The following is a 27,497-nucleotide window of genomic DNA, read 5'->3' on the forward strand; positions in this document are numbered from 1 at the left end:
TGGCTCAGGGGCTCCAAGCCCCATCCAACCTGGCCTGGAACCCCTCCAGGGATGGGGCAGCCACCACTGCTCTGGGCAACCTGGGCCACCCTCACAGCAAAACATTTCTCCCTAAGATCTCATCTCCATCTCCCCTCTTTCAGCTGCAAGCTGTTCCCCTTGTCCTATCCCTGCCTTCCCTGATCAACAGCCCCTCCCCACCTTTCCTTTTCTTTACTCATGGCTGCAGAAGTGATGTTTTCTTTCATGGGAGACTGATTTCCCTGATTCCCAGAAAACCAGAAGTCCCTCCATGCTATGTTAGCATTCGCTGAGCATGATGAGACCTCGCTTTCACTTGCAAAGAATAAAAATTGTCTTCCTGGATTAATCTTCATTTCCCCCTCCTTCCCCTTCAGCTTCTCTTAGACTTTTGATGATTTCGCTGCTCTGTCTGAAAAAAAACTTAATTAGAAGCAGATTGGATTTGAATTGTTGGAGCTCTTAGGGCTTTCCTTTGCCTCGAGCTGGCAAGCTCTCAGTGTGCTTCAGACTGCAGTGGCAGAAGAGTACCTGGTCCATTGGAAATGCTCTGCCCTGGGCTTGAATCAGGTTCTGATTGCATCTGCTCTTATGGCTGTGTATTAGTTTCATCTATAGATCTCAGTGTGCAAAGACAAGACCACTCAATCAAGGTTAAATCAAATAGGTTATTTGAACAATAAAACGTGTTACACCTGGCAACCTAGAAAACCTCTTAGCTTACTGACCTGTGGATGGGTGTCCTTCACTGAGATGGAGCATGGTGCTCAAATGGTCAGATCAATAGGTTCTGCACCTTCAGTTGTGCCTTCGTGAAAGATGTGCATGTAGTCCTTCTCAACTCCTACCCATCCACCCTGGGTCCTTTTTATCTTCCTCTCGGGGGACTGGAAAAGGGTTAGCAACATCACCCACCCCTGGTGTGGTCAGTGCGTGAGCAGCCGAGTGACAGCTTGTTGTTTGTCCTATGCTAACAGCCATCGCGACATCATGCCCTGTTTCCATATCAACTACAACAGTATTTATAACTTTTCACATACTCTCTCACCGTAAGCTGGCTAAGAGTTATTGCTTAAGCTAATTCACTACTTTAAACTTATCTAACATAAAATTTAGAGTGTATGATGCTTTATATATATACACACATCTCGTTTGTCTATGTATCGTGTTGCACAGTGGACATTACTTTTTATCTCTGACACAGCCTGGCAGCTCCAGCCAGGGTTTCATAGACACTGGATCCTTGGTGGAGTGAGGCTGTGCTGCCCTAGCAAGAAGAGCTATAGTGTTGGCCAACGTAAGAGTTGCTGGGGACCTCAGGGGCTGCTAGGACTGGGTTTAATCGCTTACCAGTCTCTTGGAGTCAAGGAGAGGGCTCACCAGTGGTGTTTGTGGGCATCCCCAAGCTGTTAGCAGAAATAACGTGCTACTCCAAACCTCCAGTGTGTGCTGCGTGTTCCCCAACAGCCTCATAAAGAACGCTTTCCTCTAGCAAGCTTGTCTTCTGCCTCTGTGCCCTCTCCACTGCTGTTCCTCACCTCTCACGAGTGAAATAACAACCTGTGAGTGGCTGCAGCCTGGTGGCAACTGCCCATCTCTTGCCTTCGTTGATAGCAAAGCTCATGGAGCGGGTGGCATTGGGATTTTTGGTTTGGAGTTGATAGCTTGGGGTGTAGGAGGATGTTGCTGTTCCTTTTGTCACTCAGTTTTCTGTCACCCGTTTGCCAAAGGAGCTTTTTTTTTTGGTAGGGAACCTGAGAAGGAGATCACACCTGAGCTGTCCTTGAACAAAAGCCGTGAAGAATCCCTGGACAAAGTAGCCAAGGAGCTGGAGCTGGAGCTCGAGAAAGAGAAAATGCGTTTATTGCAAGAAAAGGAGAAGAAAATTCAGCAATTCCAGGAGGAGATGAGGCAGCAAGAGGAGGAGGCAGCTCAGAAGCTTCATCAGCAAAAAGAAAAATCCCTCAGGTACTTTTCTCTCTTACTCTATCTCCCCCTGGTTCTCTATCTGAGCCTTTCCCTGCTGTGATTTTGGTGGCAGTGGCAGCAGGCTGTGCCGTTTTAGGCCACCTTGGAAATGATGCTACGTTGCCGAGTTATGGGTGAAGGAGATAAGAGCCAGGCTTTTTGGGAGGACAGGGCTATGGGATGCTCTGCCTGGCCCAGACAGTCCTGCGTGTGAGACTCTGCACATCTGGAGGCGAATAGCGGTCTGCAGTCAGTGCTGTAAATGCTTAAAGCAGATGTGTAGAGAGCAGAGTCTGCCTCAGGAAAGATGAGAGCATCTTCCTGTCCTACAAGCTTTCATGATGCAGCTTTCAAAGCTCTGAACCTGTTAACCTGGGAGGAGTTTCCTGGCAGGTGCTCAAATCCCAGGCTGAATGTTAGTAACAGGACTGGAAATGGAAGCGTTAGAGGAGATGAGGTGACCCCAGAGGAACTCTGGTACTGGCGGTTTTACAGAGGGGCTTCTAAACCAGGCTTTGAGGACTAGGATGTGGATGGCCATGTGAAACCCAGCTAGTGCCTGAGGATCTGATAGGAATCCAGGGAGCAGAGCAGCGCTGGGAACTGTCCCCTCTCTCTTGGGGCGAGTTTTTGTCTTCAGGCTTGTATTTTATTTTAAGTGGCCTTGATACTGATGTTCTCAGTACCCTGAGCTAGTCAGAAACAGTATTTTGACATGAAATGTCCTGGGAACAACATCGTTTTCTGCAGCTAGCAGAAAGGTGGTTGTACCCAAGTGCCTTGGCTGGGACCCTACTTCTGTTTCATAGGAGCTGATTTCATTTATCTGGGGAAAAGGAACCCCCACGTGCCACCCCTGATGGTACAGTGCATTTTCAAAGTGCACAGCAGAAGTTTGGTCCTTGGGGACTGAGTCTTCTGTGTCACCAGCCAGGTTCTGAGGGTATGGAGAGGAATTAGGGGTTGGGAGCCCTGGGAATGTGTCCCTTGGGCAGGCACACGGAGCTAGTGGGAGCAGCAGCTGCTCCGTTGGCCTTAGGGAGGCGATTTGAAGATGTTAAAGCCTCATGAACCTTTGTTCTCTTTTTATTTTCCCTGACTGCTCATCTTTCAGGGCTCTAAAAGATTTGGCAAAGACTTTTGAGGAGGAAGAGTCGAGTGTCAGAAAGGAAGGAACTGAGAGACTCTCAGAGCTGCGAGCCAAAATTGCCTCAGAGACCGAGGCAGAGGAGGAGAGGATGAGGTGAGAAGTTTTACTGCCATCCCTGGGGACATGAATTCTGCTGGCTTGGGAGGGAAGCATCTTGTGTGCTTATCTCAAAGCAGAGGTCCTCGCCCTGCTGAGACTCCCAGAGCTGGTACCCTGCCTTGGTAGCATGCGTGAGGCCCTAACGATGGTGCTGTACGTGCAGGGGAGCTGCAGGCAAAACTGCTGTTCTCATTTTTTTCTGGCTTGCATGTCCTATCCTATAGCAGAGTCTTCTTTCTGCTCCGGTTCCTAAACAGAGTCCAATGGTAAAGTATGGATTTCTGACTTGCTTCTGCGTTCTTGTTACAAACCCACCAGGGCAGAGCAAGAAGTTGCACTGCAGAAACTGAGAGAAGAGTGGGAATCCCGTCAGGCGATGGAGAAGGAGAGCCTGGAGAGTAGGCACCAGCTTGCTTTGGAGCAAATGAAGCTGGAAATGGAGCAAGCTCAGCAGAAAAAGATGACTGAGCTGGAACAAGAGAAGGAACAATTCCTGAGTGAGGTCAAGGAGAGGCTGGACAGGGAAAAGAAGAAGGTGAGATCCTTATTGCCAGCTAAGGTCACGCCTATGCTGTTCATGCTGACCTGGCTTGTATTGCAGCGCTGAAGTGTTGATATTAAATAACACCTGCGTGTGTTTTAATGATGTTGTAAAACATAAAGGGAAGGTGCTAGGGATGCTGTTAGAGGCATGACTGAGACAGGGAGGAGTTCTTCCCCAGTCTTTATTGCAATGGTGATGAAATCACGCTTATATAAATGGCCACGTTGCGTCTGCAGCAGAAAGAACAATCACTGTGCATCTCTGCCACACTAAATCGGATCAGAATTCCTCGTTGGCTGCTGCTTTATTCCTCCAGAGAGCCTGGGGAGTTCTTGAATGGAGACAGTTTGTAGTCCTTCCAGCATAGCACCACTGAGACCAATTGAGGTCTCCTGGAAAGGAAAGCACCTAGGGAGTAAAGACACTTTGTATGTAATCCTGCTTGGAAGGGGGTTGCTGTTGTACTTTTTGATGCTTATGGATAGAGGTTAATTGCAAACCCGTCTTGTATGGCACATCCCCACAGAGAGGTATTCCAGAAAATTCTCTGTTCCTCTTCCTGCAGGCAGCAGAAGAGCTAGAGGAGCAGTTTGCAACTGAACTCCAGCAGATGAAGTCTGCAGCGGAAGAGAAGCATCAGAAGGTAAGAGATGGTGTTCTTAGAACATAAACTGTTTTTTCCCCACACTGTCACCCAAAGGTGGCCAGGGAGGGTGGCTTTACTTTTATTCCATTTCCTAAATGTGGTTCTGGTCTGGCTCAGCATTTGGACATACTCCAAGCAGGGGGTGGTGAGACTGCACACACTGGTCTTTGCCACGCTGCTCACTCGCTGTAGGAGGGCATTCAGTGGATCTTGTCGGAAAGGTGACAAGTCTCTGTGGGTGGCTTTCATGGCAGGTCATTTCCAGCCTGCAAACCCAGCTAGCGGAGGCACAGAAGAGCGAGGAGGCTCAGCTGCATGACAGCTTGCAGAAAGCAGAGCAGAAGGCGCAGCAAAAAGCCTATCAAGTAGCGGAATATGAACGTGAGGCAAGTATTCCTCTTGCATTGCTGAAGGTTCTCCACCCTCTCTCCTTGGATCCCTGGTGAGGTCTGAAAAGCCACATCTGCTGTCCCGAGGTGACAGCATCTCACCTTGCCAGGGTGTTTGTGTTGTACTCCCTGCGCCACAGCTTGATTCCTTTGCAAGGTGCCCTGGGCATCAGTCCTTCTCGTAGAAGAGGCTGCTTTCTCGAAGGGCCGCTGTAGCGCAGAACAACATCTCTCCATGTCATCCCTGCAGGTCAGCGAGCTTATGAGAGAGAAACGACAGGAAGTAGAAGAAGACCATGAGAAGAAAATGAAGAAGATGACGAAGGAGCACGAGTTGGTCCTAGCACAGATTCGGAATCAGTATGAGGAGGAGGTACTGCTTGGGGAGCGCGGTGACTGTCAGGGCTGTGCCTGGGCTGGTGCTGCTCCTTGCTAGACCTGCTGGTCTTGGCCACTCCTATAACTGGGAATCTTTCTTTTCTGGGAACTGACTGTTGCTGCCACAGGTTGCCCAGAGCAGTGGTGGCTGCCCCATCCCTGGAGGTGTTCCAGGCCAGGTTGGATGGGTGTCGGAGCCCCTGATCCAGTGGGAGGTATCCCTGCCCATGGCAGGGAGTTGGAACTGGATAGACTTTGAGGTCCCTTCCAACCCAGACCGTTCCATGTTCCTATGTATTTGTGGGCTTCCGTACAAGAGAAGATTGTTCACAATTTTGCAGGTGCCTGTTCTGCAAAGCTTTCTGTTTCCAAGTTTTGACTATGCAGTTAGCAGTGTGTGACAAAACCTCAGTTTCACGGGTTGTTTCTTCTTTCTTGAGCCATTCCCATAGCAATATTGTCCCTAAAAGCAAGAAGTTTTGATCTGCTCATGCTCAGGAGCTGCTGGGTGAAGGACTGGCTTTCCAGAGTGCGTCCTGTGTGTTCACATTGGCTGGACAATCTTCTGCTTCACTTGGCCACTTTTCTTCTTTGTGTTTTTTCACCAAACAGGAGAGAAAGCAAAGAGCAGAGCTGTTGGAAGGCCTGCAGAGCGAGACGGCGCGTCTCCGGCAGCTTCATGAGGCGGAGGTGAAAGCTCTGCAGGCAGAACTGGATGAGCAGCTTACTGCATTGCAGCACAGGCATAAGGAGAAGGTGAAGAGGGCACGTTTTCTAGCATGATTTTGGGACTCAGCTCCTTGGGGATGGCCTGGGTACCGTGATGCTGCCTGGTGAGCGAAGAACTCGCCCCGTTCTGTCTTTAATTCGGTCTGTCTGTGCAGGAAAGGAGAGTCCAGGATTCAGAAAACAAGCTTGAAATGCGTGTGAAGAACATCAAAGCCAGATCAGCACAGCTCCTCAGCCAGGTGGGTCAGCCCTGCTGGGCTCGTAGAGGTTTCTGTGCTCAGGCAGGGCTTCTGCTGCTATCCAAGTTGCAGGTTAAACTTGTATCAGGAGTCAGAACAGGGTGAAGTGTTCCTAGTGGTACAGCCTGGTATTTGCAGTGAAGGTCAGAGCTCTGGGTTTGCTCTGTGCTTTGGGAGACAGTGAGAGGCTGTAAGAGCAACAGAAGCATCATCAAATCCTTTCAAGGCAGCATGTTCTGCCCAGCATCGTTTTGGATTTCAGTCTGCCCCTTCCTGACTTGCCTCCTCTTCTCTGTGCTGCTGCGAGAAGGGAATGAGTGATTCTGGATCTTGGGCAGCAGGAGAGGGACGCACTCCAGATGCTGCTGTGGGGCTGGCACAAATCACTGGCTCATACCCTTGACTGCCAGATCTCCATGTCCTGGTCTGTGCCAAGGGCTGTAGGTAACCTTGCTTCTCTCAGCCCTTCCTTTCCAAGCAGCGCTGGAATGATGAAGGAAAAAGGCTGGAGGCAACCAGAGGCTTCACAAAGGTCTTGCAAGAATGGCTGTGTGCCTTGAATTCTCTCATAGAGGAGCAGGAAGGGGTGTTCTTCCCCCCAGGACAGCAATTATTCCAGCTTCTTGCGTGAAGTGAAATAAAGGGAAGGGAACTAGAGCATGTGTTGGGTGGGAATAAACCAAAAATGACCCTGTTCCTCAGATATTTTAGGACCTAGGGCTGGCCTCTGTCCTTCAAGTGCTGCTCAGCATCAGCAGCCTCTTTGTTCATCTTTCTCATTGTACAGGAGGAGGCTCTGAGGAAGAAAAGGCAGCAGCTGCTGGATGAAGACCGACAGGCTGAGCAGGGAAGAGATGTACGTGTGCTTTAGCTTTGGAGAGGGGCTGTGCTGCTTTGGAGGCGAGGGGAGCACACCAGAATCATGGATTTAGAAACTATGGCTTCAAAATTGAGTCTGAAAATCCCTCTGTGCTTCAGCCGGGAGTGCCACCCTGCTGGGAGTGCGATCAGCTTTGAGCTGATTCCCAAAAGGAAGAGACAATCTGTTGTTCGAGCACTGAGGCGTGGGGTGTGCAGGTCTCGTGTTTGTGATTTGGTGTGGGGGAAATTACTGTAAGGCCTCTTTTTTGGTTTTCTTTTAGGAGGCTGCTTCAGCTTTTCAGCTCCGCCTAGAGGAGAAGAAGAAGGAGCATGCCAGCCTCCAGGAGTCCATCTGGCAGCTGCGCAGGTCTCTTGAAGAGCTCCAAGATCAGAAAGCTGAGCTGGAGGCTGAGGTGGATTTGTTGCAGACGCGACGCCAGAGGCTGCAGAAATACGTCAGGTGTGGGGATGAGAAATGTTCTCTAATGCAAAGAATCCTGTCTATGCCCTGAGCCAAAATCTCTCTAACTTGGACCTCTCCCTTACCTTTGTGCTTCCTGTGTGTTGGGCCGTGTTCCTTCAGAATCCTGAAGGTTTACTGCATGTCGAGGGCTTGGAAGTGCTGGGTTCTGTTTCCAGATCTATTAATAACTTGCTGTGAGAATTTGTCCCTTCACCTTGTCAGGTTCATTTCTTTGTCTCCTCCACTTCTGTCTTTAGAAGTTAATGAGATGCTTTGAAAGGGGACAGTAAGATGTGAGGAAAAGATCTCACTAAGATAGCTGAGCTTCTGGGTAAGGGCTTGCTCAACACAGGTGTGGAGTGATGGTTCCCTGCCCAGCCAGGGATTCTGTTTGCTAATCCAGTACTCGTGTCTTAGATGTCTGTGGCCCTTTCCCATCTGGAAACTGGAGATTGCTTTGGACACTTACCTGAAAGGAGGTTGTGGTGAGGCAGGTGTTGGTCTCTTCTGCCAAGTAGCAAGTGATAGAATGAGAGGAAACGGCCTCAAGCTGAGCCATGGAAGATTTGTGTTGGATATTTGGAACAATTTCTTCACTGAAAGGGTTCTCAGGCCCTGGCAGAGGTGGCCCAGGGAGGTGATGGAGTCCCCATCCCTGAAGGTGTTTAAAAGATGTGCAGGATGAGGTGCTCAGGGATGGTTAGCTACTGGACACGTACAGTTGGACTCGATGATATCAAAGGTCTTTTCCAACCAAACGATTCTGTGATTCTGTGACATCATTGCGGATAAATCACTGGGGAACGGACTTGCAGCCTAACCAGGTGTGCTGCTGTCGCCTTTCCCCTGGCAGCAAGCTGGATGCAGCGATCAAGAGCAAACGGGAGACTTTGAAAGAACTGGATGGAGAAGAAAGTGTGGAATCTCCAGGAGGGAAACCTGAGCTCCATGTCCAAGACCTGAAAGAAGCCATTCAAACTGTGAGTAAAGCAGGACGTGAAAGCGTTTGTGAGCTCTGGGGCTGTAACTCCCTTGGAAATCCCAGTGTTGGTTCCTCCTGCGTGAACACATTTGAGACGCAGTGATGTGTTTCTCTGACAGAGGACATCGGTATGTCCTGTAATCTTTGATTTCTGCTTATTACTGGGGAGAAAGGAGTAAAGAAGCATGGGATGCTTGAGTGTCCTTGGAGCCCCAAGCAGGGCTTGAGCAAGGGATAGAGATGTCCCTTACTCTTTAAAAGGTCACACACAGAACATCCCTGGTGCTGGTTTGGGGTCTGGGAATACCATGGTGATGTCATTCTTAGGTTTTGCTCCTAATGGTATTCTTACGGGGTCTTGGGGTTCCATTTCCCATACGTATTGAACTGTTTCAACTCCTCAGCCGTCATCCAGAGATCCTGCTTCCCCACCCTCTCAAGGCCACGAGGACAGCGACTTCAAGTTCGATCAGTGAGTACTTGGAAGATGACTTTGCTTTGGTTTTACAAGCTAATGTTTTTGGTTGGGTTCACGTATGGTTTTGGGGAGGGTTTTGGGGATGGGACAGCCAGGACCATGCCTGTCTCTTCCGTGTAGTGTCAAGAGCTACATCTCTGCTGAAGGGATCTCCATCCAAAATGCCAAAGAGTTTCTGGTGCGCCAGAACCGCTCCCTAAGGAAGAGGCACGCGGCGCTGAGAGCTGCAAAGCAGCAGTGGTGCCAGGATATGAAGAAAGCCCAGGAGGCGGCGCAGGATCCTGACAGATCCCAGCTCCTGGAGGGGTTGCGCAAGAACCTGGAAGAGGTGAGTGCTGGGTGCTGCTTGTGTTCACATGTTGGGCATCGCGACTGCACAGATGAATCCAAAGCCCTGGGAGCGATTTTTGGCTCTGCAGCTGCGGTGTCAGGCAGCTGCGGGTGTTCAGTCCTCCTGGACATCAAATCTTTGTCTTTTGTGGTAGATATGCAGCATTTGTGTCTGCTTATGTCTTCCTCATTGTAATACAAGGGTTAGAGTCCTTTCCCTCCCAGTCTGACTACAGAGAAGCGTCAAGTGGTTCAGGAATATGGTGCAAACACAGTGTTGGATCAGGCGTAATGAGAACCTGCCTTAGGCTTTGGATAACAGGGATGTTACTGTGCCCCAGATGAATGCCTGAAAGCGCCTGTGTGTGTGCGTGGCCCACAGCTAACAGAGACCTGCACAGTAAGGTGGTTCTGTGCTGGTTTGCCGTCTGTGCTTTGGACTAGGGAGGCTCGATGAAGCAGTTGCTGCAGTGTGGCCAGCATTCAGGAGCTTGCTGGATTGCAGGAGCTGAATCATTAGTTGGAATTCTTGGAACTTTAAAAATGGAGAAAAGCATTTGGTGGGGGGCAAAGGGATTCCTATGTCATGCAAATCCCATAATGCTTTCTCCTCATAGCAAAGGAAGTAACAGGTGTCCATCCGATCAGCAGGTACCAGTTTATGGATGTGGCTCTGCAGTGATTTCACTCTTGCTTGGAAAGGGGTTATTGAGTATTCACCCTGCTGATGTGCCAGCCGAAGGCAGGGAAGGTCGTAGTTTCCTTTGCTGATTATAGAGAGTGTTCACATTCGCAGAACCAAAGCTGTTGACCGTGGTGAATGCAGGGCTTGGAAGCGAAACCTCCTCTTGCTTGGGGTGAACTTTGAGGCACGTGCTCTGCCATCTGCACACTCCACTTCTCACGCTCTCCGAGGCTAAGGAGCAGTTTTACTCCAGCAGCGTGATTTCCTGCGCTGAGTAGTGGTCGTGGTGACTTTCATCTCACTTCTAAAGGAGATTATTTCTGTCGTTCTTGTTTAATCTTCCTCCTTGGCTTGGCTGTTGATCCACCCCAGGAAGCAAAGCAATTGGACCAGATGAAGTCAGCTGTGCAGAACGGGCAGGTGCTGCTGAAGAAGAAAGAGGAGAAACTAAGCCAGCTGGAGTCCTCACTGCTGGAGGAGGTAACCACCAGCATCACTGTTGCTTGGGGCTGCTTATTGAAAGCACAAACCACTTTGACTTCTGCCTAGAAGGGCCTGTCCACTCGGCTGTTGGATGTGGCCTCTAGCGCTCACATGGGCTGCTTCTGGAGACCAAGCAGCCTCTTGGCTTCCAGATTTTGCTGTCAGGGACTGGAGATGGGTCTGCTTTTGCTTGGCCTGTGCCTGGCTGTGCAGTCCAGCCTGTGTAGCCTGGCTGTAGGCAGCATTCCAGTGGCTTTTGCCTGTCAGAAGCAGAACTGCAGATTTGATTTGCGTTCCTTTCCTGCTTTTGACCAGCTTTCAGATGAAGATACGCTGAAGAGTGCTGTGTGCAAGAAGATGGTGGCCTTTGAACTCAGCAACTCTGAGGACACAGACAGCATGTCTAGTGTTAAACTACATCTGCCCAAATGTAAGTGCCTGACTGCCTCAATGTTGGATGCTTTAGACTTAGGCCTGGCTTCCCTCTTGCATTCTGTTGTCTCACATGTGTTTGTTTTTTCCTCTCCTCTTCCAGCTGATCTGAGAACCGATCTGCAGCCGTCCCCGCGGCTGGACGAGATCCAGTACTTGACCAAGGCTTTGCAGCATATCACTGGTGAACTGAATGGGGTCATTGGCGTCTTGGAGTCTCTGAACACCCACCACTCTCCATGCTTCACCTCAATGCCCTGCAGGGTCCCTCTTTCCACCTCCTTGGCAGGACTCCGGCCAGGTGGCTCCGTGGTCCCTCCCGCTGGGATGTCTCTGGACCCTTTGGCCTGGAGCACCGGGCTGAGCTGTAGCCGCTGTTCTGCACACGGGCAGTCAGTGGACAGCTTCCTGGCAGAGAAATGGCACAAGTATTTCCCAGGTGAGTCTTCTATCTGCTTGCTTGGCTACAACTTTGGATTTCAGCATTTGGCTGATCTTGTCTTCCTGCTTGTGGAGCAGCTCAGCCTTTAGTAATACACCCAAGAAAGCAGTTGAGGAAGGGAGCAAAAGAGGAGCCAGCCCTGCTTCGCTCGAATGAAGCACGGTGTGAAGATGCTCAGTGTATGACATTTACTTCTCTTTTTAGTCAGCTTTGGATAGCTGGAGGTATTTTGGACCAGAGACACCATGGTAAATATTAATTGCTTTATGCAGTAGAGAAATCTGATGCCAGCATCCTGTTAAATTCTCACTACAACAGAAGCTACATGTGGTTGACTGTCAAAATAGAGTTCACCATCTCGGTGTACCCTTAACCCCACTGGGTCCTCAGCAGGTGCCTCAGCTTGAGGGACAGTTTGTCTGTGGTACATGAGAGCAGGTGTAAAGGCTGATTTGGGGGGATGTTTGCTCAGTGTCTGTTTTCCAGGTGGGTTCCCATCGCTCGGTGAAAGTTCCAGGCCTCTGGACAACATGCTGGGATACGTACCTGCAGAGTAAGGATCTTCTTTCTTTCTTTTATCGCTCTTTCATTGCTTTTATTGGTTTGGAATGATTTATAGGTCATACTTTATATAACGAGTAAGCAAGAAGATATTGTTAAATCATGTTGGTTTTCTTCCAGCACTGAAATGGGCTTCAGGGAAGCTGGGGAAGGGGCTCTTGATCAGGGAGTGCAGGGATAGGGTGATGGGAAGGGTTTTCAGCTGAAATAGGGAGGATTGAGACGAGATCTTCTGCAGTAAAACTGCCATCCTAGTTGTGCTGATAACCCTCATTCCAGGGCCCGAAGATGCCAGCGCTAGGTCAGGCTGGCCCTGCTGGGAGAAGCGATGCTGTGTGGGTGCATGGAGTGGCGGCTGCTGCCCGAGCCTTTGGAATCTTACACAGACAAAAAAGGAGAACAGCAGCCTGATAGCAGGGGACTTTTCTCTGATGTGTTTGGGCAGAGGGCTTTGAGCCAAGAAGAGGTTGCTTTTTGTTAACTGTGGCTCTTCCCGTAGCTGCCCATCATCTTCTTTCTCATCTCTGGGATTGTTTCTGCCCAGACCTCCCTTTCCCGCTTGTGCTATCACTTTCTCTCTTGTATGCAACAGAGAGCAAATCCGGCTGTCCCAGCACTCCCAGTTCCAGAGGTGTGACTCAGACACGATGAACATTCAGGGAATGATTAATAACAACAAGAAATGGCTGGAAGATTTCAGGAGAGATTCAAAAGTGTATCCTTTGCTTGGGTCTGGTCTTGAATTGCACTCCAGCTTCTGGTAGCAGGTAGGAGGCAGCAGGAGGCGACTGAATCAGGAGCTCTAATGCATTGAACAGCAATTGCAAAGCTTTAGCCTCTATTTTAGTGTCTGGTTCTGCAAAGGGTTATGATGTTTAGCAGTTAGAGGGTGAGTGACCTGTTTGTTCTTCTTTGAGCTGTACTTGACAGAGAGCCTTTCCCCTTCCCCAGTTGTGCTTGGTCCTTTTCAGTGCTGTGATACGCAGCAGCTGGAGCTTGTAGTGCATGAATTTGATAAAATTAACCCAAATAGAGGAGGTGGCATGGAAGTAGAGGGGGTTAATCTTGTAAACCTAGTTTTAGTGCCATTGATACAGCCCCAGCGCATCACGGACTCTGTGGACTGTCCCTGGGATGAGGGAGCAGTGGCTCTGTGAGGGGAGGGTGGTGCCTGGAGACTCGTGGACTTGGCACACGGGGTGGCCGAGTGCCTGGGAAGGGAGGGCTCAGCTCCCCAGCGGTGCTCTCCATCTAGATTGGGTTTAAAGTATGTCCTAGCATGCAGTTGGACCAAATGAGCGAGCCCTCTGGGTGCTGTTAGCGGGGATGTTTCCAGGTCTGTGTTGTAACAGCATTACGCCGGGGCTGCCAGTATCTCCTCAGTACACTGATATTAGCAGTAAATCCCTCAGGCCTCCGACAGCGCACGGTGCTCCTTTTGAATTCCCTAATCCCCCTTTAATTCGATTCGACTTGGATGGAGCAAGCTAAATACAGCACGTGTGCGCGAGGCCAACTCCCGCCCCGCCGTACCTGGTCTTGTCTGCTGGCTGTGCTCGTGCGCGCTAATCCCTCCTGTAAGTCGGGCTTTTCCTTTACCCAACTGCCAGTCCTCTCTGCCCGGGGGCTCCTACCAGCAACCCCAGACTCCTTCAGCTGGGGCTGGATGGAAAAGGGGAAATTAACTTGTGCCATTACTAAAAGGTGAGATTTAGCTCCGAAGAGACGATGGCGGAGTCCCGGGTCAGCTGCCAAAGGCTGTGCTGGGTTTCAACCACCTCTGCCGCATCTTTGTGCTGTGCCCTTGAAATAATGTATTGTCTTTACAGGAGAAGCGGAGGAAGGAGGAAACGAACTTCCCAGGTGGATTCTTCTAATCCTGTGATGTGTCCAAATATACTTTATAGACTGTTTAATCCAGCAGTGAAATATTAGGGCTTCAATAAATCAACAGTTCTCTCATCAGTATTCAAGCCATCGTGAGCCGAAACTGTGAATCATGAGGAACTTTGAGTAACTGGTCAAGGGGGAGGATGTGAATCTGGCTGAGGCTTTGCTAGAGGGAAGGTATTGGGAAATGAGCTCAGGGAATGCTTAATTACAGGTGAGCCAAGTCATCTGGTGTGTGTGTGAGCAGGGGAGAAGGACAGGGACACAGCCGTGGAGTCTGAGGATGGAATCAGGGAATGGCAAATAGTGGCTCTCAGGAAATCGCTGAGAATCACTGAGTGCTTTGGGTTGGAAGGGACCTCAAAGCCCATCCAGTTCCACCTCCTGCCGTGGGCAGGGACACCTCCCAATGGATCAGGGTGCTAAGAAACGTTCCTCTCCTTTGGGGTGGAAATAATAGGAACTGAACTGGGGTGCTTTTCACAGCAGATCTTCGGGAAAAGTACTCCCTGCTCCCTCTTCTTCCTGCCACGTGTAGCTGTGCCGTGGGAGCTCTTCTCCCACGTTAGGGATATGCAAGGCAGAGCAGGGATGGAGCAGAGTGTGTGGGGCTGTGTCTGCTGGTGCCTTAAGGAAGGCAGCTTAGTGTGAACGTTGAGACAAAGCCCCACCTGCGTCCTTCCATGCCCTGGGGAGAGCGACCAGGAGCTCAGCTCAGCAGCTGGGGTCTCCTTGCTCACAGCAGGGGTGGGAAGCAAACCCGAGCCCTCGGTGCCCAGCCTGGAGCCTGGCCTTGAGCTTCTGCCACGGCTCTGCTGGGCTCCTGGAAGAACAGCCCTCGGGAGACCATGAAACAGGCTCTGCAGGGCTGGAAACGCAACCGAGGTGCTGAGTGCGCAGCTTGCAGACCTCAGCTGCGAGGCGGTGGCTCGTTGCTTTGCTCCCCGGGTGGCTGCAGTGGTGGTTGCTCCCTTGGAGAGACTCCGTCCGGAACACATCACCGTCGAGCTGGGAGGGGGCAGATGGTGCTGCGCCAACCACCAGGGAGAAGTCAGGCCTGGCTTTCATACCGCTGAGTAGGGAACGCATTGTCTCTGTCAGTATTTCCTCTAAGCTGACTTTAAATATTTTATGCTTTAAAAAACGCCAAAAAACGCTTGCCATTTTGCCTGATGAAGAAGCCTGCGTTTCAAGGGATCCCATCTGTGGGAAACCGCCTCCAAAGCTGTTCTCTCTAGAGGCTGATGCAGGGTGGGTGGAGAGGCTGCTGCTCTGCACCCTTCTGCGCTGTTCGTGTTCCTTGGTGCGGGTAATGATGTGCAGCAGAGTCGAGCAGATCCCCCTCCTGATCCACCTCCTGGGGGGTGTGTGCTGGCATGACACCACAGCAGCTCCCACTGACCGCGGCACGGGAATGTTTACATGCAAATAGAATTATTTTTTTACCGAACATTATTGTAAAACTCTGAAGAATATCTAAATATATATATTTTTTGCTGATTTTCTTAGAATTTTTTTAATTATTTCGCCAGCCTTCGTCCTGAGATGGCTTGATCATCCGTTTGCGTTCACGTTCTCCCACTTTCTGCTCACTAACAAAGCGCGGGGTGGTTCTGGAGGCATCACGTCCTGCTGGTGCCCATGAGGAGATCCTAGCTGGCTCTCCCTTACTTTGGCTGAATCTGCCTACAGGGAATTGCAGCTGCCCAGAGGATTCCCTCTGTAGGAAAGGATGGATCCAATTCCCGTCTGCTGTCGGATTGCGCCAATCCGTGTCTGTAGGCATCTTGCTTTTAGTTTCTTGGGTGTTGGTGGGAGACCTGTCAGTCCTTCCAGTTGGTATTTCGGAAGAGGACCCTGCGGTTCTGGCGCTGTGGAGCACGGGGAGGCTGTCAGCCCCGTGGATGTTGTGCCCAGAGCGGCATCACCGACTCCCCACCATGTGTTTGGAGAAGTGTGTATTAGGCAGGCAGAGAAATAACAGGTTTCTCAGCAATAACTTGGCTTGAAACATGTTCCTTCTTCCTGTTAAAACCTGTGACAGCAGCTGTATCTGGCTTTGTACCTAAATTAAATCAACTTGAGCTTGTTCTGCATGATGGCGATGTTTGTAGCTCTGTTTTTTCTTGCCGAGATGTTCTGTTGTAGCCCTCGCTATCCAGCTTGTTCTTCCCTTTCACATCTTCCCCTCGCTTGTCTCTGGGCTGTTTCATGTTTTGTCTCCTCAAGGTCATTTCTGGCAATTTCCAAGACCACTTCAGCTCACTGTGCCTTTATTACCATTATTCCGTTAAGTACCTGGCCTGGGCAGCGAATGCAGGGGCAGAGAGAAAGCTAAGAAACACAAGTACAAAAGCAATCCTTCATGGGGCTTTCAGCCAGCGGGGCAGCTTTTCATGGGCTCATGTTGTGCCCCTTTCATAAAGCCATCATCCACTCTCGTTACAATGGTTCTTGCTCTGGAGCTTTGTCTCGGCGCTGGAGGACAGGTTGTGTCCAAGGACGGCTCCGCTGGGTACCCAGGGAGGAGCTGCCTGCAGGACAGGCAGAGGGATTTGGGGCTCTGCCAGAGAGGATGGGGAGTGCTTGGGAAATGCGGCTGCAGGGAACACGGCTTTGCTCCGGAGCTGCTCCCCAGCATCTTGAGATGTGTTAAAACTGGCAAACTCCACAGTCCAGCTGTTGCTTCTGCTTTCTCCATGTGCTTCAGAGCAGCTGTGGGGTACCCCTAGGTGGGGGGCCCTGCCGGAATCGCTGATCGGCAGAAATCGGGCAGCTCTGGGGATGGGCTTTTCTCTTCCCATGGCTCCTTCCTGCCTCCTTCCAGCAGCCCCGGGATACCCCTAGCAGCTCTTCCCAGCTGGGTGTGTTATAATATGGTCATAATAGCATCATAATATGATTTAAGCTACTGGTATGACTGCAAAGATAGGGTTGGAAGCGCCCTTAAAGATCATCTAGTTCTGCTCAGAGGATGCATGAGGCTCAGGGGCTGAGGTGCTGCTGCACAGAGTGGAGCTGTGCCAGTGGAGCTGGAAAGGCAGGAGCACCATTGCTGCTGTGGGCATGGAGAGCCCCGGGAGATGGAGTACACAAGGCACAGGAAGAACGCTGTGTGGATCAGCTGGCCGTGCAGGAACGGAGGCTGATGGGTAGGTGCACATCTTTAAAAACAAAACACAAACCACCACCAAAACTTGACTCAGCTCAGTTCTTCGTCCGTGCCCACTGGTGAGCTGTGATCAGCACGACTGGAGGAGCTCTGATGGCAACGCGCACTGCCCTTGTATGCACTTTTGGGGACAGATCCCCAACCCCGCTGCCGAGGCAGCTGCTGTGCTGAGAGCACAGGGTGGCTCTGAGACACCCAAAGCCCCACCTGAGCTGTAGGTGCCATCTGGGCTTGGAGGCTCTGCTCTAATCCTGCAGTCCGGAGCAGCAGAGCCCTGTGCCAGCTCAGGCGTCTGAGATGCCGGGTGTTTGCGTGCCTCCGTGCGCGCTGCGTGTGGACGGAGAGAAGAGGATTTGCTTTTCCTGGAATGCTGGCGCTGTATATGTTGGAGAAACTCAGTGATTAGAAGAGCAAAAGGACAGCGCACGATTACTTTGCCAAGATGAACGCTAGCTGTAAGCTCATTAAGGGGCTTGGAGTCTGCCTGTGGGAGAAGGGGTGTTTCAGTCCCTGGATATTCCGAGCCCGTTGTGCATCGCTCCCAGAGCTGTGAATTCCAGGAACAGCAGGAGCCCCTCGGAGATCCCAGCCATGCTGGCAACCCTGATGACAGCGCTGTTCTTTGTGGTGAGAGCCTTCGGACAGGTGAGTTCGGGCTGGCCTGGCAGCGGGGAGGATTAATTAATGCTTTTGGTTTTATTTCTAGACGTGTGCGGGAGAAGGTAGGGAGCAGTGGGGAATGATGCCCCAGCTCCTGCTCCTGCTCCTGCTTAGCCATGGCTGTGCTGTGAACCCCTGAGTGGCTCTGCTCGTAGCATCATGGAATGGTTTGGGTTGGAACAGACCCTAAAGCCCATCCAGTTCCACCCCCCTGCCATGGGCAGGAATGCCTCCGGCTGGTTCAGGGGGCTCAAAACCCCATCCAAAGTCCCTCAGGGAATGAAGAACAGGCAGAGGCCACCTGTGCCTCCCTAAACCAGGCTGCCCATGCTGGAAGAGCTGCCTGATCTCAGCCTTACCCGTGAGCTCTGCAGCCCCAGTACCTCGCGATGAGAATCACTCCTCAGCGGTGCGGGAAGCTGTGCTGAGCATCCCCACGGCCGGCTGGGCCACCACAGCTCACGGGTAATATGTAGGAAGGATCGGCTCATCCTTTTGCTTTTCTATTTGTCTTTTCTTACCTGCTGCAAATCCTCCTTACCTCCAGCTTGGGACCAGCCTGTTCCATGAGGAGCCGCTGCCGTACCTCGTGTACCAGCCCCTGCCCTGGCAGATCCAGTGCGTCACGCAGAGCCGCCGCACCAGCCGGGACAGCGAGGTGAGGGCTGAGTTTGCTCTTTCCCTCGAAAGACAGAAGATAGGGTAATGGCAGGAGGTGGGAGAAGATGAGAAACTTAGGCAAGGCATTTGCAGACAAAAAAGCTTATTCATAGGAATGAAAAGGTCCCCCAGCAGAGCCCGCAGGTGTCGTGGTGGGTGCTGGGGAACCAAGCCTGGTTCCGCACTGGCTTGAATGCAGATCTGGTGAGGCTGAGCCTGTATCCCTGTGCCTCTTAAGCTGCTACCAGCGCATCTCAGATCTGAGTTTTGATACAAAGCTCTTTTCTGCATCTCTGCGTTAATTAATCACTGCTCTGTAGTGCTCTTTAAGGGAATAACTGAGTATTTTCAAGTTCCCTGAGGGGAATGAATAGTGGGAGGCTGAGTGAGGAGCCCTGTCCCTTTCAGAGCTTCCCAGCTGGCCTGAAAGGGACCATTCTCGCTGCCTCTGCTGATAGATAACTAACTCTGTTCTGTTTGATCTCTACTTTTCTAGAGAGGCCGGAGCTCTCGGCACAACAGCATCTACTCGATTTCTGGAGAGAAAGGTGAGTCATGGAATGGTTTGCGTTGGGAAGGGACCTCAAAGTGCATCCAATTCCAACCCTCTGCCATGGGCAGGGACACCTCCCACTGGATCAGGTTGCTCCAAGCCCCATCCAACCTGGCTTTGAACTGGAAGCTGCTCCAAGGTCTCCCCGCAGCCTTTTCTTCTCCAGGCTGAACAACCCCAGCTCTCTCAGCCTGTCCGTGTACGGGAGGTGCTCCAGCCCTTGGATCATCTCCACGCCGGCTCACAGGGCCACGACCAGGGTGGTCAGAGCTACTGATCCATGTGGCAATGATGTTTCTGCCCTCTGTGCCGTGGCAAGCGGTCGGCAGCACCTGGCCAGCCGCATGCTGCTGCCGGAGCATCGCTTCTGCCTTTATCGGATTGCTGCCCGAGCTGTGCTGAGAATAGAAGCGCTCCAATCCTCTTTGCTGAGCGCTTGACTTCAAGCAGAGGGGCAGAATCTTGGAGACGAGAGCAAGGAGGAGGAAAGAGGGGTGGAAAAGAGGAAAAAGGAGGGAAAAGGAGGAAAAAGGAGGAAAGCCACCAGTTTGGGTGGCTTTGCCAAGGAGGGGAGGGAGGGAGCTGGTTTAGGGGACAGTGTGACCCATGGGGTTCAGGGGGGCAGGTTTTGTGGGAAGAGGAAGGCAGGATTTGCACACACGCACACATTGTTGTATATTCAGCCGTGCAACACTAAAGCCTTCACTTGCTGATACTACCGTTTTTAACAAACCTCTCACCATCCAGAATGTACTCAGGGGGTGGCAAGAAGGGGAGGAGAATTCACTGAAAATACAGTGCAGCCAGCAAGCCACAGGCTGGGCTGGAGAGAGAGCTGCCCGAGAGGCCTTCCCTCCTACAACCTGACTTCCAAAATATGTCCTAAGTGTCAGAGAGAGATTATTTTGGAAGGAGAGGCGGGGAAAGGGTCCAGGTACTGCAATGCCTGCTCTTGTGCTGCATCTCAGCTGTTGCATGGAAAGCTGGGGAGGGGCTCTTGGTCAAGGAGTGCAGGGACAGGACGAGGGGAATGGTTTTTAGCTCAAAGAGGGGAGATTGAGGTGAGATTTTAGGAAGAAATATTTTCTGCCCCATCCCTGGAGGGGTTCCAGGCCAGGTTGGATGGGGCTCGGAGCTCCTGATCCAGTGGGAGGTGTCCCTGCCCATGGCAGGGGGTGGAACTGGATGGGCTTTGAGGTCCCTTCCAACCCAAACCATCCCATGGTTCTGTGGGTGGGTGAGGGTCCCCAGAGCTGCCTGGGATGACAGTGGCACTTGTGTTGGAGCAGCCACGCGGCGCCACTGATGGGATCGGTCGTGGTTGGGCTCCTTCAGGGCTGGGCTTCTGCAGCCGCACAGCCCCGGTGGCTCCCTGGCTGCTGGCATTGAGTTATTTTGCAGTGGGCAGGATTTACAGTTGATGCTGGATCTTGTGAAGCAGGACTGGAGGGAGCCAATTCCCAACGTGAATTCTTTTTATGCGCCTTTTTACTTTGCAGTTTCTTTTAGGATGTGGATAGGAATGGGTTCAGGTGACGGTGTGAGTTTATACAGCAGCATCTGGCGCCGGGATTTCTGATCACTGCTCGGGGGGTGCTTAGCAATGACACACTCGCTTAAAGGACCGCTGCTGAGTGGCTTTGATTCAGTTCCTGTTGAATTCCACAATACTTCCCTAATGCCACATCAAGTGTGGGGTGGGGAGGGCTCCCATTTGTCAGCGTGAGAGCTTTATTGCTGTACAGTGCCGGGCTTTTTTTTTCTAATCTTATTTGTGTGTGTGAAAGCGGACGAGTATCATACTCAGTGATTAAACACAGGGAAGCTGAGGTCTTTGGGGAGTAAAGCTGTGTAAATAGAGGGCTTAGCGCGGCGGGGGAGTCAGGCTTTTCCGTGCCTCCCATTCCCTCTGCCCTGGGGATGCTGGTGGTTTCACACCGCAGACTCGCCAGCTTTTCACCCTGATAATGGAGTGAAGTCTGCGGGTCTGCGGGGAGCCTGGGGGGCTGATGCCAGAGCCGTCCCTGCTCAGGGCACCCTGCTGAGGGCCACGGTCACATCCTGGGCTCACGGTGATGCTCATCCTAGGCAACACGACTCCCGATGCCAACAGCGAGGGCAAGTTCTTCAGCGATCCTTCGGAGAAGGCAGCCATCACCATCCAGACCCACTTCAGGAGATACCAGCAGCAGAAGCAGGAGAAGAAGTAGATCCTTCAGCCGCCTGTGCCCTGCGCTATCCCTCTTTTTCTTTTTGTCTGTTCTGTACCCCAGACCTTCGTGGCCTTTGGTGACTGTGAACCCCCTCCCTGATGTGTAGTTCTGTTGCGTGCGCAGGTGTAGATTCTCTGACGTTTGCATTGGGGCTCAGAGCAAGATCTCTTCCCTGGTCGGTCGTTCCCATGGTGGGGCAGGGAACAACTGGCGAGGGGCTGTCTGATGGGACCTCAGCACCCAGGGAGTGGCAGAGGATGGAGAAGGGTTTCCTTGGTGGCAACATCCCCAGCTGCATCATGTCTGGTTTGGGCTGGAGTTCCAAACCCAGCAGCTGTGGGTGGAGGGTCCCTCACAGCTGATGGTGATTGTGGCTGCCCAGCTGGGGCTGGTTTTCTGCAGAAATAGTCCTCCCCTGCACCCTCCATCTCCATTTTGCCTCTGGAGCTGGGGTGGAACAACTGCCTTTGTCCGCAGAGGTGCAACAGGAGCTGAGCCGTGAGCTGGTCTTACTTTTCTTGGGGAGAACGGCTTGGGGTGCCCTGGTTTCAGAGCAGGGGTGGGTGGGATTCTGTCTCCCGTGGCTGTGTGTGCTGAGGTTGAACCTGCTCTCTTTCCTGAGCCAGCCCTTTGTGAGCATTTGGGTCAGCGCTCGCTGTCACCCAACCACCCTGTCCTGGTCTTTTGGTTCAGAAAAGCCCAACAAGGGACCCGCTCCCAGTCTGGTGGGGCAGGACCCCAGGGTCATCTTGGGGTTTAGCACTCATTTTCCAGTGCTGACTTTTAGAGGGTGCAAAGTTGTTGAGAAAGAGGGGAAGCTGAAAGCACCAAGTTCTGGGCCAGGGGAGAAACAAGAGGAGGTTTGCTGTGAGCAAAGGGTGGGAGTGAGAAGTTGTTGAGGTGCTGGTGCTCTGTGGGAAGGAGCAAGGGCATGGAGGAGCTGCTGGCTGTGACCAGGGCTGCTTTTGAGGGTGTTCTCAGCTGCTGCTTTGCTGGGCATGATGCTGGAGTCTCTGCACAGAGCTGCTGAGCTGTGCCCCAGAGCCCTGACTGCTTGCAGGATGCCCTTTCTGCCCTCTCCAGCTGTGAAAGTCCTCAGGTTGTCTTAGGAGGGCTCCATCCCCACCTGTCCCTGTTTATCCCCAGCTCATAAGTGCAGGTGTTTGGTGTTTGGTTTCTGCTGGTGCTCAGGAGCAGAGGTCTCCCTGGAAATCTGGAGTGTCTTACACTATGCCAAACCAGGGATGGCAACTGCTGGGGGAGGGAGGGTGGAGACTTCTTGCAGAGAAGGAGATCTGTTGTAGCCAATTCCAATAAAGATCTGTTAATCAGTGTTGATCTGTCCTTTTTATCTTGCTGATCCACTTACAGCTGAGACACCCTTGTCTTTTCTTGCCTCTTCTATTTAAAGTCTGGGATTGGCATTTTGAAGGTGCTCCAGGGTTGCCTGGCTGTGACACTGTATAAACTCTACACCCTGTAAAGGTTTTGAAGCCAAATGTGCACTGAGCTGTTGTTGAAACTCTTGGAAAAATGCTTGGGAAATGCTAGTTCTCTCCTCAGCTCTTCGCTCTGATCTCTGGGAGAGGCAGAGGGATCAGGACTGGCTTCACTGGGTTGAAGGCGAATGCCAGGGAGCGTGAGACAGACCTGGTGAGATGAGGTGATGTGGGCTGTGCAGGGCAGGGGCTGCTCTCTGGACCCATAGACCTCTGGAGCAGCGAGAAGGTCCTCAACCCTTCTTGTGCGGTGCAACATCGGCCCAGGAGGGCACAAGGTTTGGGACGTGTGGCCAGGAGGTCCCCAGGACTCTGTAGATGATGCGAAAGTCTGAGACATTGGTGAGCGGGTTGCATTCTCTGGAGTATTGTGTTCAGTTCTGGAATCCTCAACAGAAGAAGGAGATGGAGCTGTTGGAACGGGTCCAGAGGAGGCTACCAAGATGATCAGAGAGTTGGAGCACCTTCCATACGAGGACAGGCTGAGAGAGTTGGGATTGTTCAGCCTGGAGAAGAGAAGGCTCCAAAGAGACCTTATAGTGACCTCCCAGTACCTGAAAGGGCTACAAGAAAGCTGGAGAGGGGCTGTCCATAAAGGCTTGTGGTGATAGGACGAGGAGGAGTGGGTATAGACCAGAGAGAGGCAGATATAGACTAGATACAAAGAGGAATTTCTTCACCATGAGAGGGGTGAGACACTGGCCCAGGTTGCCCAGGGAAGCTGTGGCTGCCCCATCCCTGGAGGGGTTCCAGGCCAGGTTGGATGGGCCTTGGAGCCCCTGATCCAGTGGGAGGTGTCCCTGCCCATGGTAGTGGGGTTGGAATTGGATGATCTTTAAGGTCCCTTCCAACCAAAACTATGCCATGATTCGATTGCCGTGCTCGTGTTCTGTGTACAAACGCCATACAAAAATCCATGCACTCTTTGGATGCTAAATTGGAAATTCACCATGGGGTTGTCTCCAAAAAAACTTATTAAAATTGAAAGACTCATGCATAGAAAAAAATACTATTCAGAACATATCTTCGGATTCATATTAAAAAACCCCAAGCCCCGAGTGCTGCAGAAGCGCCCTGACGCTGTGTACTGCCTGGACTGGGAGCCTGGTTGCTCTCGACACGAATTCTCTGTGCCCTGAACTTGGAGGCAGGGCAGGAACTCAGATCCTCTTGCTGAGCGTATGGCAAATTTCTGGCTGAGTGGCTGGAGCTGTGGTTCTATCAGGGGAACTGCAGCGTCTTAGGAGGATTTGGTTCACCAGAAGCAGCCTCTGTCCCCTAGGAAAGCTTTATTGGGGAGTTTTGGTGTAAAAACACGAGTGGGAGGTATCAACCCTGACACTCATGGCATCAGGAGTGATACCAGCCTATCTGGGAAGTGCGTTCCTCTCCACCTGAGGTGCTCCTGGCTCTGAGTTTTACCAGAATAAAGCCAAAACTGATAAGAAATGGGTACAAGAACTGGTAGTTACTGCATCCCTGAGCCCCAGGAGGGAGCAGCAGCCAGGCTTTTCCCAAGGCACTTCCACCTCTACTGGATTCCAGGAGCTGGAACCAGTGGCAAAGGAAGCTCTTGCTGACCAGGGTGACAGCACGAGCAGGTCAGGGGCTGCAAGCTGGAAATGGAAACTGCAGCTGATGTCTCCAGGGACACCAATCCCTTTATTTGTGTACCATCATTTGGGTTTTTCTTTTTAAATACCTTTTGTGGGTGTGTTTTTATTTTAAAGCTGACGCTGTGAGCACTTGATTATAACCGATGTGTGAAAAACAGCACTTGGGGCAGGAGGAAAAAGAAGAGAATGGTAAAAGTCCACGTTACAATTGCTGGTTTAAAATAGGATGCTTGTTGTAAGGAAAGTTGAGATGAAACCAGTGGGCAGCAAGCATGGGAGGAGAAGGGATCAAAGCAGAAGCTGATAAACTAAGAAAATTAAGAGAGCAAAAGTGCAATTCATTAATTGGACTCCAAGCAGCACCAGAACCTCCTCTGGAAGGCTGAGTTCCAGTTGGGGTAACTAAAACAACTGTCAGCAACAGCCTTAGCTGGATTCTAGGGTGGCAGAACAGGCAGGGAAGGCTGGCGGTGGGCTGCCTGCCTCGGCTTTAGCTGCTCTGCTTTTCCCCGTCAGATGTGTGGTGTGAAAAGGGAAGGTGTAAACTGCATTTCTTAGGGGATTAATTGCTGTGGTGATAAACAAGAACAAATCAAGGCGGGGGCTGGGCTGTGACCAGCTCCAAGTGGTTCACAGTGCAGTTGTACGCATGATGCTCTGTGTTCCGGGGGAGCTGAGTGATGTGTCTGTGTCCCAGGCCGTGATTCACCACGATGGGAAGCAGCGATGCCAGGATTCACGGCACCACGCTGATTCCCCGGGCTTCACGCGGTGCTGCAATTCATCACGGGGACAACTGCGTCGCGCTTCACCTCCTGCGCCCACCTCCCCGTGCAGAGCTTCGACGACGCATCGGGGAGCAAGAGCCCTGCTGGGAGCGAGGCGCCGTGTTTTGCTGGATTCACGCATGATGAGGAGCTACATGGTGCTTTGCCTGCGCTGCCAGAGCTGTGCCACGCTGTGCCGGAGCCGTCTCGCAAAGGTCGGTGCAGCAGCCGAGCTGGGCTGACGCTCGCTGCCCTGCGTGGTGGTCCATCCTGCGTGGCTGCAGCTTGCCGGTGGCACGGCTGGGCTGGACGTAGCCGTGAGTTGGGGCTGTGGCACAGCCTGGTAGTTGCCAGGGTGTCCATTCCTGGTCCCATCCTTTCCTCTCGTCGTGCCCCAGGGCTTGGCAGGTTGGCACAGCTCAGGCAGGGTGTTCCTAGGATTTGGGCTCACAGAATCGTTAGGTTGGACAAGACTTTTGAGATCGTAGAGTCCACTACTGTGCTCAGCATTGGGTCTCTCACTACAAGAAGGACATGGAGATGCTGGAGTGCATCCGGAGAAGGGGAACAGAGCTGGTGAAGGGTTTAGAGCACAAGTCTTATGAGGAGAAGCTGAGGGAGCTGGGGTTGTTTGGTCTGGAGGAGGCAGAGAGGAGACCTCATTGCTCTCTAAAATGACCTAAAGGAAGAGGTAGTGAGGTGGGTGTTGGTCTCTTCTCCCTGGTAGCCAGTGACAGGAGGAGGGGAAATGGCCAAGTTGTGCCAGGGGAGGTTTAGCTTGAATATTAGGAAAAATTTCTTCAGCGAAATGTTCTCGGGCGCTGGCAGAGGCTTCACGGGTAGGTGGTTCAGTCACCATCCTTGGAGGTGTTTCAAAGGGAAGTAAACGTTGTACTTGAGGATGTGGTTTAGTGGCAGACTTGATGATTGGACTAGATCTTAAGGGTCTTTTCCAGCTGAAACCATTCTATGATTCCACAAAACCACATCTCTGAGCACTTTGTGTACCCATCTTTTAAACGTCTCCTGGGATAGTCACTCAGCCACTGCCCTGGGCAGCCTCTTCCAGTGCCTGACAACCCTTTCAGGGAAGAAACTGTTCCTAATATCCCATGGAAATCTCCCCTGGTGCAACTTTGAGGCTGTTTCCTCTACATCCTGTCGCTCATCACTTGGGAGAAGAGCCCAGCACCCACCTCACCACCTCTCTGCTTTCTGGGAGCTGCAGAGAGCGATGAAGTCTCCCCTCAGCCTCCTCTTCTCCAGGTCCCTCAAGTGTTCTCCATAAGCTCTGTTCCCTTTCTCCAGATGAGCTCCAGCTCCTCAATGTCCTTTTGACAGTGAGGGGCCGAGAAATGGATGTATTTGGGCTCACAGCTGTATTTTTCCGGGCTGTCCTTCTCCATCCTCCGGAGATGCTCTACCCCAGCCCCTGCTGCCCTCAACAAACTCCCATGTATAAACATAACCTTTATTGCACACAGCGCTGGGTTTTTTTTCATAGAAAAAGGTATTAACACATAAGCATTTGCAAATTGAAGCAACTCCTGTTGTTTTCAGAACAGTAAAATAGCATGCAATGTCTTTCGAGACGTTCCTTTTCAAAACCACCGACAAGATCAGGGAAAGGAAAAGAAAAAAAAAACCAAACCAAAAAAGAAAAGTCTTTCATTGTGCCCCTTTCAAAATGATGTGAAATATATATATGTTTACATATATATTATATTTTTAAATCTGTAACATCAAATTCTTTGTGCCCTGGTTTCTTTTTCTGTTCGGAGAAGAAGAAAATAGCTTCATTTATACAAAAGAGTTCGTTATGTACAAGTTTGTTAATTAAATATAAATGGAGCGGGAGCTGAGCAGTGTCCGTCGCGGTCCCTACACCAGCGTATAGGACTTGGAGTAGGCTCCAGCCCCCTGTTTTTGAGACCGCCCTACCCCCGACGTGCTCATTTCTAGGAGTGAGTCCCTCGAGCCCCCAACTTTGGAGTGTGTGGGCACCCGCGCCTCGGTGGTGGCGGGGGGCTCGGTGGCAGCAGCGGGCACCGGAGCGGCGCTGGCGGTGGGCGCGGCGGTGGTGCCGGTGGTGCTGGGCATGGGGAGAGTCCGTTGAGGTAAGGTGGTTGCGGCGGAGGCTGGGGGAGGCAGCCCCAGGGGCTTGGTGCCAGGCTCCAGCGTCAGGTGCCGCGCTTGCGCGTGGTAGGTCCGGGCGAGGTTGCGGATGGAGGCTTCCCGCGGCGGCACCACCGGGCAGGGCTCGTGGGCATCGGGCTTGCGGAAGAAGGCCTCCGACTTGACGTAGAGAGGGAGGTTGCAGTAGTCGCCTGCAAGGAGAAGGGGAGGTGGGTGAGGCTCTGCCACTCTGGGGACAACACCATCATTACATGGGGTCATGCAACGGTTGGGGTTGGAAGGGACCTCAAAGCCCATCCAGTCCCACCCCCTGCCATGGGCAGGGACACCTCCCACTGGATCAGGGGCTCCAAGCCCCATCCAACCTGGCCTGGAACCCCTCCAGGGATGAGGCAGTCACCACTGCTTTGGGCAACCTGGGCCAGGTTCCTCACCACCCTCATGGTGAAGA

At 51.9% G+C, this 27,497-nt stretch overlaps 2 protein-coding genes across 9 annotated transcripts in view; one reads left to right on the plus strand and one right to left on the minus strand.

The window, feature by feature from the left end:
- CEP164 (centrosomal protein 164) overlaps window positions 1-25,398 on the plus strand; it is a 47,641-nt gene extending 22,243 nt beyond the window's left edge. For 6 of the 8 annotated variants that reach the window (XM_054086806.1, XM_054086811.1, XM_054086808.1 and 3 more), the window contains 23 exons: window positions 1,771-1,989; window positions 3,104-3,232; window positions 3,557-3,773; window positions 4,348-4,425; window positions 4,683-4,814; window positions 5,068-5,190; window positions 5,808-5,951; window positions 6,080-6,163; window positions 6,951-7,019; window positions 7,306-7,484; window positions 8,341-8,467; window positions 8,874-8,941; window positions 9,068-9,275; window positions 10,335-10,442; window positions 10,761-10,875; window positions 10,981-11,316; window positions 11,806-11,872; window positions 12,473-12,595; window positions 13,491-13,584; window positions 13,710-17,587; window positions 18,150-18,260; window positions 18,759-18,810; window positions 20,904-22,614. In XM_054086806.1, coding sequence (XP_053942781.1) covers window positions 1,771-1,989; window positions 3,104-3,232; window positions 3,557-3,773; window positions 4,348-4,425; window positions 4,683-4,814; window positions 5,068-5,190; window positions 5,808-5,951; window positions 6,080-6,163; window positions 6,951-7,019; window positions 7,306-7,484; window positions 8,341-8,467; window positions 8,874-8,941; window positions 9,068-9,275; window positions 10,335-10,442; window positions 10,761-10,875; window positions 10,981-11,316; window positions 11,806-11,872; window positions 12,473-12,595; window positions 13,491-13,581 — 2,617 coding nt within the window. In that variant the 3' untranslated portion in view covers window positions 13,582-13,584; window positions 13,710-17,587; window positions 18,150-18,260; window positions 18,759-18,810; window positions 20,904-22,614. Of the gene's footprint in view, window positions 1-1,770; window positions 1,990-3,103; window positions 3,233-3,556; window positions 3,774-4,347; window positions 4,426-4,682; window positions 4,815-5,067; window positions 5,191-5,807; window positions 5,952-6,079; window positions 6,164-6,950; window positions 7,020-7,305; window positions 7,485-8,340; window positions 8,468-8,873; window positions 8,942-9,067; window positions 9,276-10,334; window positions 10,443-10,760; window positions 10,876-10,980; window positions 11,317-11,805; window positions 11,873-12,472; window positions 12,596-13,490; window positions 13,585-13,709; window positions 17,588-18,149; window positions 18,261-18,758; window positions 18,811-20,903; window positions 22,615-24,840 lie in introns of those variants that run through there. The other 2 variants (XM_054086807.1, XM_054086813.1) reach the window with 2 other exon arrangements.
- A 743-nt stretch (window positions 25,399-26,141) lies between these two features.
- DSCAML1 (DS cell adhesion molecule like 1) overlaps window positions 26,142-27,497 on the minus strand; it is a 118,153-nt gene continuing 116,797 nt past the window's right edge. Inside the window, exon 33 of the mRNA XM_054086804.1 lies at window positions 26,142-27,237. Coding sequence (XP_053942779.1) covers window positions 26,792-27,237 — 446 coding nt within the window. The 3' untranslated portion in view covers window positions 26,142-26,791. The remainder of the gene's footprint in view (window positions 27,238-27,497) is intronic.

Source organism: Cuculus canorus, chromosome 23 (genome assembly GCF_017976375.1).
Source record: "Cuculus canorus isolate bCucCan1 chromosome 23, bCucCan1.pri, whole genome shotgun sequence".
In the NCBI taxonomy this organism is placed as follows: Eukaryota; Metazoa; Chordata; class Aves; order Cuculiformes; family Cuculidae; genus Cuculus; species Cuculus canorus.